Source organism: Bombus affinis, chromosome 12 (assembly GCF_024516045.1).
Source record: "Bombus affinis isolate iyBomAffi1 chromosome 12, iyBomAffi1.2, whole genome shotgun sequence".
NCBI lineage: Eukaryota > Metazoa > Arthropoda > Insecta > Hymenoptera > Apidae > Bombus > Bombus affinis.
The window spans coordinates 10,938,803-10,951,134 of NC_066355.1; the positions used below are offsets into that span (position 1 = coordinate 10,938,803).

The 12,332-nt window shown below is 38.4% G+C and overlaps 1 protein-coding gene across 7 annotated transcripts in view; it reads left to right on the forward strand.

Moving 5' to 3' along the window:
* Window positions 1-11,569, forward strand: part of LOC126922356 (mucin-17-like) — a 50,648-nt gene extending 39,079 nt beyond the window's left edge. For 6 of the 7 annotated variants that reach the window (XM_050734858.1, XM_050734862.1, XM_050734857.1 and 3 more), the window contains 7 exons: window positions 346-547; window positions 867-980; window positions 3,216-3,383; window positions 4,476-4,718; window positions 6,093-6,359; window positions 6,619-6,933; window positions 7,221-11,569. In XM_050734858.1, the coding sequence (XP_050590815.1) occupies window positions 346-547; window positions 867-980; window positions 3,216-3,383; window positions 4,476-4,718; window positions 6,093-6,359; window positions 6,619-6,933; window positions 7,221-7,274 (1,363 nt within the window). In that variant the 3' untranslated portion in view covers window positions 7,275-11,569. The remainder of the gene's footprint in view (window positions 1-345; window positions 548-866; window positions 981-3,215; window positions 3,384-4,475; window positions 4,719-6,092; window positions 6,360-6,618; window positions 6,934-7,220) is intronic. The other variant, XM_050734864.1, reaches the window with a different exon arrangement.
* The last annotated feature ends 763 nt before the right edge of the window (window positions 11,570-12,332 follow it).

Genomic DNA, 12,332 nt, shown 5'->3' on the forward strand with positions numbered 1-12,332 from the left:
CTCTCCCACTGTCGAATAAAAAAAAATTACGCACGAAATTGTCACGAAACAACGAATCGAGCGCACGTGAAGTAAATAAATTTGTGGAATAGGGAGACTCGGAGCTTAGAAAGTACCTGACCTAGTCGATTTTCATCGGTATCTCGATATAGAGTAAATTTATTTATAAAGAAACTCGCAGTATCATGGGTCTAAAGTAAATCTCACGATAACCAGCGGCACGTAGCCGAGAGTTTCCGGAACCGTGCGTTGCTTTGAGGTTAATACACGTTATAATTTCCTCTCGACGTCGCTGGTATATGTTTAACGTTTAACAGATAGTATCTTCGTCGTCTCCCGTTACAGGCCGGTATCCGACAAACAAATTATTTTCCATCAAAATCCGTGTCAGCAGCCACCGAATACTACGCCATCGTCGTCCGACATGCCCATGATGACCATCTTGATTTACGTCGTCGACGAAACTGGCAAGTTCGACGGCACTATGACGAAAATGTTGCCCAGTTTGTACGAGGAATCGCGGGACCACGTCAAGTTCCCGATTACCGTAAGTTTGTCGTAATTTATAGCCGTAAGAAGCATGTCGACAAAATTTTACCACGTGTATTTGCATATATCTGTCGTTGATAATTTATACAGAGTCAAAATCTTAATACTTTCTCAGAAAAACGATTCTGAGCTTTGTGATTTTATATTTGAACACCGTAATTTTATTTCTACTTGTATAAATACAGACGATACTTGTCTTCTTGGTCGAAAGTGAACAAAATTTGAGTTCAGTGTCGAGCATCACATTGTAGATAATTAACCGATGCCCATAATACAATTTAGTTAACGTGTTCCGCCGATTGACCCACTCTTTTCAGATACACAGTTTTCTTCTGGTACAGGAAAAGGGTCCAGATTCCGGAAACGCGATAGCGGTCGTCGTGGTCTCCTCGGTTGCCTTGATTTGCCTGGTCCTTCTCACTGGTCTTCTGGTAACGATTTCTTTTATTAATCGATACTTTTTACTTTCGTCGAAGATAAATAAAACGCACTCTGCTTTTCATTTGAATATTCGATAATATATTTATCTCATTTATTTCTTAAAATTTTCTAACTCTAGATAATTAACGAGAATTAACGAACAAGTGGCTTTTTTCATTTTGCTTGTTAAACACTCTCGTTCGTACTGTACGATCTGCCGTCACTTTCGGACGGATGAATATCCTGTTCACCCAAAACCAAGTCATTCCTTTACATTCGCGTCGAATCGATGATTATCTCGTCGATACGTTCGCGAGTCAAAGAACGCGAAACTATGTTATCATTCGTCGCACGCTTATCGGCTGGCACCACTCGCACGAAAAAAGTATCATTCAAGAAAAGAGACTAATGAAACGAGATTCCCAGTTACGCAGGTCAGCAAAGATCTATACTCTCTGAAAAAGGCCTCCTCGTGCTTGCATTAAGCTCATTTCGCATCGTGTTACGTATTCATCCGTCCATACTTGTGATTTACTTCCAGTGTACGTAACATCTAATGATAAATACATGTGCGTGTGCGTGTGAGTGTTTGTATTTCTACGTCCGTGTTCGTTCCGCTTTTTCACGCAAAGATACAGCGTTTTTTTAATCGCTTAAAAAGGCTCGTGTCGCAATGTACGTAGATCCGTATCGGCAAATCGGCATCAAAATTAATTTGCATCGATGCAGGCATCGGAATATCGAATAGAATTTGTTGGGAAATAAATTTCCTCGATAAATCAGTTTCTCTGAATTAGTCACCTTTTCGCCCATTTCTCTCTAGTCTTTGATCTTTTACTTTTTATAATTCCCCTGATAATGATAATAATAGTAGAGTCGGAAAAATCAGACATTTTGAAACACGTGTTTCGACGTTGGTATCGATGCAAATTTCGCGAATCTTAAACGTCGATGCATCCACTGCAACGCATTTCAAGTTTGAACGTGCAGACCAGACTGGATGACTACAGATACGTGAAGTTTGTTAGAAATGTTTGCGATCGAAGAGAAAGATATACTCCTTTCTACAGCGAATTAGATTTTTGGATCATCTATCAGTTAGTAGCATCATTTTTAATATTGGAATTATCTGTACGAAAGATGAAACCACGATTTTCAGATAAATTGCAATAAATCATTTTTCACAATGAAATTATCGGGAAAGTAAAAATACAAAAAGCAATGAGAGCGTAGCGGAGATGAGGATAATTTATCTTGTCCTGGCAAATACGGACGACTGTGCTACTTTCGTTAATAGTACAAGAAAATTGCATATCAATCTAACTCTGCCACCGATCGGTTACGATGTAACGATCGCTCAAGATCAAAGGAAGGGGAAAGAAATCGCGAAAACGCGTTTCAATTTCGTATTTAAAAGACTTGTTTCCGGTCGAGCGTGAAATTCTTCGTAAAAAAAAAAAAAAAATGGACAAAATCATTTGTGGTTCCAACCGCGAGAAAAACACGATGCACCTCGTCGCTTGTTCGCTACAAAAGACACGATGCTCGTCCTTGAATCGGCTATTAGACCGAGCAACCATCACCGCTTCATTGGTTTTCGCCTCGTGTATTTCATTCACGCGTGTTTCCATGTCGAAACCGATCGTCGGAACGTGTTTCGACAGAAGAAGCACGCAGCTTGCTGCACGATGTTTCAAGATTGTTCGCTTCTCACGTAAAGAACAATGCGAATTAACATTAGAAAGGTCCACTGAGGAATCGGCAAATATTATTCCTCAATTTTCTATGTCTCGTTCAAAATAAGGATAATTTAAAACAGCAGATTGTTCTTCTCGATGATTGTTTTTAGGATATGACAGGATTATGTCTAATGTTAAAACGAAGCACGATCCTTGCTGCTACCGAGGCTTGTTAATAAACGGAGATATTTCTTTGTTGCACTTTCTATGAATTTCCCTGCAAATTGTTTCGATGATATTCCTTCGAATTGTACGTAATATTCGCTGATAGAGAACAATGGCTACTTTAAACACCATGACCGCGAGCTTACAATCGGAGAGTAAAAGTTTTCATATTCTAACGCTAGAAACTTGCGAGAAATTTCGAATGCATTTTTTACTGTCGCTAAAACCACCTTCTTTCGAACGCTTTGTTCCACGAGTGGTTAGTTCGCAAAATGATAGAATCATGTTTCTCAGGAAAGTTCAGAGAGCAGATGCGTTAATTCGGTGGAAAATTATTTGCAGTTTATCATGAGGAAGAGGCAAACGAGGTTTAACTATGGCGAACGATGTCGTCCCGTGTCTTTAGACGCTTACAGCCTTGACAGTGTTTCCGCTTACAACAGCGTCAGACGCAAAGGTGTGACGAGATCTTCGAAAAGAAGCTATGGGAATCCAACTTTTGAGGATTCGGTAAGTTTTCTTTTCTTTCTTTTTTTTTTTTTTTGTTTTTTGTTTTACGAGTTCTTGTTAAAGAGAAGAACGTATTTCCTAAGAAATAAAGTACATGTTGCACGAAACGGCAAACGGATAAAAATATCAATGCGAATGTTTCCGTTTAAAACGTTTTGTTTTCCTTTCATAAAAGAACAAATGTAGAAAACCAATGGTACAATTACTTACCCACGCTAAAGTGGTAAAAAACGAACTGGTTTGTTTTCTTACAACTCAACTTTCTATTAGGTAGATCAACCAGAACGAAGACAGACTTATGCTCGTGTCGTAACTCGAAATGTAGGACAGGAACAAATTGAGAATATTTTACTCGCGCGTTCTTTTCCGCTATTTTGTCTTTAAAAAAAACTTCCGGATAAATGGAATTTCATCGTTTAAAGTCTTCGAAACGAAACAATTTAGTCATTTTTATCCAACCAAAATAAATTGATTATCTAATCTCGTACCGTCTTACATACAAAAGCATTTTGCTTTCTAACGTGTCTTTCTTTCTTCGTAGCATACGTTTAACACGTTCTTGCAAATAGAAATTAACTCTTCAGGTATCACATACAAAATTGTTTCTCCGTAGTACTTTCCCACCGAATTATCATAAAATAACGTAGCATTATTTTAGACGTTGCAATTAGAAAACTACAGCCTTGTAAGGGAAAAGTAATGCACTGTATGTTATCCCAGGTAATCTTTGACAAACGTTTAAACCTTTCGAAGGATAAAAGTCCATGTGGTAGCGTTGTAAGAAATAAAATAAGTATCGTCAAGCATTTAACGTTAATCGAGTTGAAGGAAGAGTGTCGAGGATGTATACGTCTCTTAAATCGTTAGTTTCTGATTACTAAATTTTCTTCCGCGTATTCATCATTTAATGGGATGAAACGATTAAACCAACGAAGGAAATTAATTTCGCTGGAATTGACGAGGAGATGGGGCATGAAAACGAATGGTAGTTAGAACATCCGAAAGCTCGGACGAAACTCCGCTCAATTCGGTTAACGTTGCAGTAAAATACAGGAAAATCATGTTTCTACAAAACGCGTGTCCTCGTTGCAGAGCGCCATTCCGTCTCATCCGTTGAACTTCGCGGCCCTTTCATCCTTCTGTAACGACGTTAACGCAATCAACGAGGAATTCTCCGGTATTCCACAAGTTTCAGCGAAGATAGACGAATTGCCTGCTGGGGCGGAAGTGAAGAACAGATACGCGAATGTGATACCGCTTCCGGAGACCAGAGTGCTCCTACAAAAAATCAACAACGATCCTCTTACGGAGTACATCAACGCCAGTTACGTTCGGGTAAGCTGCTTTAACACGGTTCCAATATTACTTCGATTCCTAAGTAGATTTTAACGCTTACGATCGAAAGAAACCAATTGCCGACGAGATTCTATGGTATATGGAGTAAAGGTGAGAAGGAAATAATGTAATCTCGTTACAACGAAACGTTTCTTTTCATTCTACTCTTACGTTTCGTTCGAGCGAGTACTTCACGCGCCCGGTTCATTCGTTCTTCTTCCAGCGAGCAAATCATCCGCGTGATCTCGGAAAATCAGCTTAATAAAAACACTTGATTGCGTATCTCGAGCGATCTGATCGTACGTGAGTAAGGGTTAAAGCAGCGTTTTGTCTGCGTGAGAAAAAGGATGTTGCATAATGCGCTACAAAGAACACGAATGACTATTGCGTAAGCTCGAAGCACGGCAATACGCGGAAGCAGGACGAACGTCAACACCTGTTTCCATCGAACTACTAGAGCATTTAAATAAATGCACTGTAGCAACAAAAGCGATGGTTAATCGTTGCTCTGAGAATAAGTAGGCGATTTTTCTAAATGTAATATTGCTAATTAAATCAATTAGTCCACTCGTTCTTGAAAGATGGAATGAAAACACAATGAGATTTCATATTGTCAGACACATGTTCGTACATACGTATGTTGTCCGCGCTCTTGCCTATGATTATTTCACCTATTCCTCATTGTGTTGCTTATTTATCATTTTCCAGAAGTTAGTACTGTTACATAACAGTACAGACAATATGTTCATCGGCTATTCCAACGTTTCACGTTCAAACAGCCGATTTCCATTCATAGGCAACTTCAAATCTCATCGTCGTCTCGTCGTCCTACCCCATAACGTTCCGTTCAAAGACCGTTTACGGTCCTTCGAGAAATAACAAGCAGTTCGTTAGAATTGCCTTGACCAACGGATGCAGACGGTCCAACATTTTCAACGTTTCCACTCTGCGCGTATTGCAATTACACAGCATGCTGCCATTGACGAACATTGAACGTACCGAGGGCAACGTTCTCGGACTTGCAATTAGCGCCGGACTGTTCCTTCCTCATCGATAATATCGATCGATATCGTATCCTAGGCGCAACGCAATTATTGCGCCCGTTAATTGATTCTAACTGCAATCGATTCGGCTCGAAATAAGCGAATTCTATCCCAGAACTAATTTCAAACTAACGTTGATCAACATCTCGCCAATTAATCCCAATCCTATGTAATTATTCTGCGCTACAGTTACGAGTTTCCTTCTTAGACGAACGACGCTAAAGCAGACACGAAACGATGAAGATCGAAACGGATATAAATGTTATAATTTTTATGTCAGCCAGCGGAGCATAACCGTTCGTTGTAACCAAGTCACGAAAATGATTTTCAGGGACCGAAGAACGCAACGAAATATTACGTCGCTTGCCAAGCACCGATGGAGTCGACCGTTACCGATTTCTGGAGAATGATCTGGGAGCAACAGTGCAAAGTGATCATCATGCTGACCGATCTCGTGGAGAACGGGGTGGAAAAGTGCACCGAGTACATCCCACCCTCCGAAGTTACCGACTGTCGCCGGCTATACGGTGACTTCCAAGTTACTCTAAAAAAGAGAGAAACCAAAGAGAAATATGCCATTTCCACGCTTCATTTAAACGTAAGGAACATCAAAGACTGTTACGAACTTGTAAAAATTACGTTCTTCTCCTCTTGATTTTCTTGTTACAAGATTTACGCTTTGGCCGTTGACAGTTCTTAAATGTAACACTTTGTAGCACTTTGCTCAACTATTCTAACGTAGTGTATGCACTCGTCAATCCGTGGATCCATCGTTATCGCGAAGTCGACCATTTAGAGATGCGACTGCTACGAGTAAAAATTAGAGGCGAAGCTAATACGAAACGTGACTTTTACAGAATTTGGAGAAGAACACGTTCCGAGAAGTGTATCATATTTGGTATCTGTGGCCGGTGAACGGAGTGCAGTCGGACGGCGCCGGGTTAATAGCTGTGCTTCTCGAGGCGAGGGCACTCCAAAGGGGTGGCCCTGGACCCATTGTGGTCCACTGTAGTCCTGGCACTGGACGTACGGGAACGTTAATAGCTCTTGACCTAGGAATTAGACAATATGAGATTACGAGGACTGTGGACGTGCCAAGGGTCGTTTACACTATCAGACGGGACCGTGCTGGAGCTGTCAAGACGAAAGAACAATACGCTTTCATTTACAAGGTAATTTGCTTTTCAAATTCCCTTGACTGTACTTTGCTTTCGAGTTTGCTTACTCCGAGAAAATGTGTTGTTTCGTGTATTTGATCGCGCGTAAGAGATCATAAAGATATTCGATTTTTCATTAAGAAACTTGTGACAATTGCGCGCGGAAGATATTTACGTATGATTCGTTTGTTTAATGAAATATATTTAAAAACGGATTATCTATCAAGATGATTATTCTGTATTGTTCGAAGATAGGTGGGAGGAAGTATTTTGTCAGATAAATACGAATCTTACTTTTTCAGGCATTAAATTTGTACGCGACCAAACTTGCCGGCGGTGTGCTGGAATCTACGTGAACCTCTCGAGATTTCGAAGAAACGTCTGTTCAGACGTCGAGTCTAAGTCGTAGCAGAGAACTGCTTTATCTGTGAACGATAAACATCACCGAAGACGATAAGAAACCGCGAGATTGTACGACGTACTGTTTTACCTGGACAGGAAGCTAATGAAAATCGAACGAAGGAAGTTAACTTGTGATACGTGGACCATAGCGACGGTCGTATTTCGCTCGAGACCTTTGTTTCGTCCTCTCGATGTCCGACAATCTCGCCAAGAAAATTCAAAGCATTTCTTACCATCCGTTCGTCTACCTCTCTCGATCGACGTTTCGGTATTTTTGTAAGAGAAAGTTGCCATCAAATATTAAGTTATCAAATAGATCTACGTCAATTTGTAATGAAATTTTGCGTGGTATTTCGGCCACGTACGAAAGCAGAATTTTTTAAAGCATGCAAGGAATAAAAGAAATTAATTACAAGTAGGAAATTCTTAATTCGTATCGTCGTATCGTGGATGAGACATAACAATTTTATTGGCTTACTTAATTTAAGTCGAAAAATTAAGTAACTTAATCGGAATGAGACGTGAAGTAATCAGCGACGATCCAACGCTACCAGTCGAGTATTATTAAAGTCGATATTTTATTCTAAATACGTCATGACTGAGAAGAGGAGACAAATTGGATGGTAACGTGTTCAAGCGAAGAACAAAGAGGCGGAAATTAATTTGTGATATCCGGACCATCCGTCAACGGTATTCAACTTCGTATTTCTTAGGCCTATTCAATTTCGTAAAGCTTTTTTTACCGTAGATTTCGTCTCTTTTTGTCAATATTTTAATATACATATGTATATATATTACACGTATTGCGTACATATATTTATAAATAAGATGACGATTAGGTATAGTTAAATATTTAATGTCGATGCGTCATACTTCGTAGTCAATAGCGTTATCCCGGAATATGGCAATCACGGAAGGATTATTTCTTACGATAAAATATTCCGCAACCGGCATTGTATGACCAAACGAGAGTAAAAAAAGGAAAAAAGCGAGAGACACCTTCTCGGAGAATTCTGTGTGTGTATTTAGTGTCGTCTTAAAGGTGTAAAAAGAAATATATGTATGTATACAAAATATGTTAATTATTCTTTAGTATTGCAATCGTTCACGATGTTACATTTGTAAGAATTCAGAGAGATTGCACGATCGACTAGTTCTTTTTTCTCTCTTCTTTTCCCAGCTATAGATATATGTATACATAATATATATATATACATATATATTACCGTATTATTGTTGTTATTGTTATTGTTGTTGTTGTCACTGTACAGATACTTTGATTCGTAGCAGGTTGCTCTCTATAATTGTACATAGAAACCAACCCGAATAATACACGGAGAGATTGATCGTATCGTTAGATTCCGTTAGATTTTTCGTTCGTTTGGTACGCGGAAGTGTCGTGAATTCTCGTCGAATTAAACGAGCGTGTTCGTAGTCGCACGCCATTTTTCTCAGAGACTTCGAACACGTTTCAGGAGCGCATCGAATTGTCCCATAAATTTTGTCGGTTTCGTTAAACCCTGTTAAAGTTAGCTTCTGTGAACCATCAGGCATTTTTGTTTCAGCATTTGAAAACAATCAGATGATGCGACGAACCTAAACAATCGTATTAATGATTCATTTCGACCGGTTATTTTTGACCGAAGATCTTTCTCTGAGTGTGCCTTAAGAAATAGGTTCTTTCGTCAAGGATTAATTTACTTTTGCGAAACACGCGAATTATATATTTTCTGTCATCCCGTGTATCTTTTAAACAAACTTGTATGGAAATTATACATGTACAGGAGTAACTGCGACTTTTGTTGAAATTAAATGTTTCGTCTTTTATTTGTATAGAATATATTCTAACGTCAGCGAACTGTTAACCAAAATAATTATTTATTTCTATTCTACTTTTCCAATTTTTCGTATTAATATTATGTAAATGTACGCAATGTACCGTTTGTTATGTTTACCATCTCTCTAAACGTAAAGGCTAATAAACTTGTAAAATGATCAAATAATTTCAAGATCAAATCAAAGAGAATCAAAACCAGATGTCTATACTGGCTTCTTATTCGTTACAAATCATCGCGAGACGATTGTTAAATCGACAGAATTTCTGGTATAATACTGTCAGTGTCATGAACCGTATGAAAGAAAATTTTATACGAAAATTGCCCCCCTACTCCCTCAACCGATAGTCGAGATTGACCAACTTCGCCAACTTGTATGAAACGTCACGTAAAGAACTGGAACGGAGAGCTGAAATTAAGCTGCGTGTGAGAAAACAAAACCAGGAATACAGGGTTATTTCGTAGCTTCTATCGAGCCCGCTATTTAAGCACATACGTATAGTACATCCATAATAACTAACTTTGTAATAGTACTGTAATATGGTAAACGAGTCGACGTATAGTCGAGGCTACAGAGTACGTAACTCATGGTACATCATCTTTCGAGAATATCATCGAACAGAGACGATAGAAATTTCTCAAATTGTAAATCAAATACGCTTCAGCGAGGAACGCGACGAACATCGAACATACACATTTATGGAATTAACCGACAATGACAATTTACACGTCTAAGAGCACAGAGATATCCGCCGATATAAACAAAAAAAAAAAAAAAATAAAAAGAAACATTTCGTACAGTTTCGTGCGAATGATTCGTGCCACCTTTGATTTTTAGTCGAGTGCCCCTGAAGCATTTGCCTCGCTTGTGGAAATTTTGAAGCAGCGTCTCTTAATCAGTTTTAGTCTCTGCGAAATGAAAAATAAAATACAATTTTCTCACGGAAACAGCCTGAGCCTTTCGCACGGTACTGTACGCCGGTGTAACAATGCATAAACATTTGCCATAGGATAAAAGATTAGAAACCTTCGGATTAATTACATTTAGAGGACCTTTATAAAGGATCAAGACGGTTAGGTGTCTAGAGATTAAAAATTCGACACAGTCGAAGAGAAAGTAGGAATATTAAGCGCAATGATCTCATTTGCCGATACTTGGAACGAAGTGAATTCTCAATTGATAGTTCTTCGATGTGAGCGAAGGAGAAATTTCATGCGCCACGCCATTATTAATTACGAGAATGGTTCTTATCGAAGTTAATTCCAGCGTGAACGATGCGATTGTATTCGAGCGCTGGAAAGACGTGCGTCCCTGTTTCCTGAATAGTATTATATAATGGAGAAAAATATATATCTCGTAATCGATATACGTTAGGATTTCTGTCTTACTTAATGTTATAATCGCTAACTAATAACTCGCAATCGTCGTAATCGTATAGAAGACTCTGTGTGTGATATCGTTTTATGTAATATGGAATGTGAAAGCCGAAGGAAGTGTCCACATGAAAATTCCAACGGATTAAGATATATTCGACTTATACAAAACCAGTTAACGCGCCAAATATACATCTTATTTAATTATATTAATCGTTAGAGATCGAGGTTTCGTGTCGAATTGTTCTTTACGAGTATATCGTCCACTTCTTCTTTCGATTTAACGACGACAAATTACTTCGTCGGAAGTTTCGATTTCTGAAATTCAAAGGACTGCTTTTTAAAGTTTGCAAAGTTTGCGGAAGATCGAAGTATTTTATAACGTTTAAAACGTAGTCGATCACGGTTAAAATATTTTCTTTTTCCCTGAATATCGTGTATCTTATCGGTACGAATGACGTACATATCCCCGACACTTACCTTACGCATTATAAGGGGATTTCGTCCAAAAATATTTTAAGCTACCGCTATTACGAATATCTCTTTGCCAAAGTTTAACCGTTACTTCAATTAATATAATATAATAGAAAAGTATTAGAGAGAGATAATATCTCGAATAAGTTAATACAGTTATTTAAGGAACAAAGTGGACAAGATTTACAGCACAATGCAATGCGTGAAACCAACGTACCAAAAAAAAAAAAAAAAGAATTTAAATGTTCGATTATAATATAAATGTTCAGTATCGATATTATAAGAGGAATATGTATGTTTAGACCGTTTAGAGAAAGTTAGAGAAAAATGTCCCCGCGTAACGATACCTTCGAGAATGACGAATGAGCGTGTAGAATTAATGGGAAAACCAATGAAAACCGAACGTGCATGTGTCGATATAAAACTATACGTGTAATAATATCACAGAGATTGAAAGCCGATGAACGAAACACGATAAATAATGGTGTCCGGTCGCGCAGTTATCGCGACAGCTGTGTCGATTGCACCTGCATAGCTGGACCAACAAAATAAATGTAATTGTTCGACGCTCGTTTTCTTCTTTCAACTGCCTTATTTCACGTAGAAACGAAGAATCCACGGATGTACAATATTCGTGTACAACAGATTCTTTTCATCTCTGATACACGTACATGAATTTACGAAACTTCGTTCGTGTATGATTTCTAAAGAAATAAAATAAATCTCACGTTATTTTTCACGTTCGAACGAAGCACCTAACTCTAATGGGGAATTCGCGTACTATTTTCTTTTTTCTGTACGATCAAAATAGACCTCTAATGAAAATTAGTTTATATACAATCTCCTTTCTCGTTTACAGTACAAATATACAAACTTCCGGCGAGCTTCGTGCGCTAATCACATTCTAAGGAGAAACTGATAAATAATTTCTTTTTTTCTATACGATAAAAGCAGATCTATATCGTAAGATCAATTCGTATACATATAAATTCCAACGATAAGATAAACCTTTCATATTTTATCCGCAATTTTATGAGAAATTGTTGGCCTCGCCGGGTTAAAGCAGAAAATATAGAATGTTTAGCGTAAGAAGAAAGATCCTCGTGCTGTAACTTTTTCCCTTCTCGCAATACGCACACCCTCCGAGTTTGCTATGCGGAACGAACAACCGTGTAAGGAACCTCGAAGGGTTATGTGTCTATTGAGATTGCTGAGTATAAGGTTTCACGAATTTATGGTACGTCAATCGTTGTCGAGGGCGAGATGAAAGACGTTAAAAGCTCAAATAGTCAGCAAAAATGTGTAAATTACGTGGATTTCGTACACGGG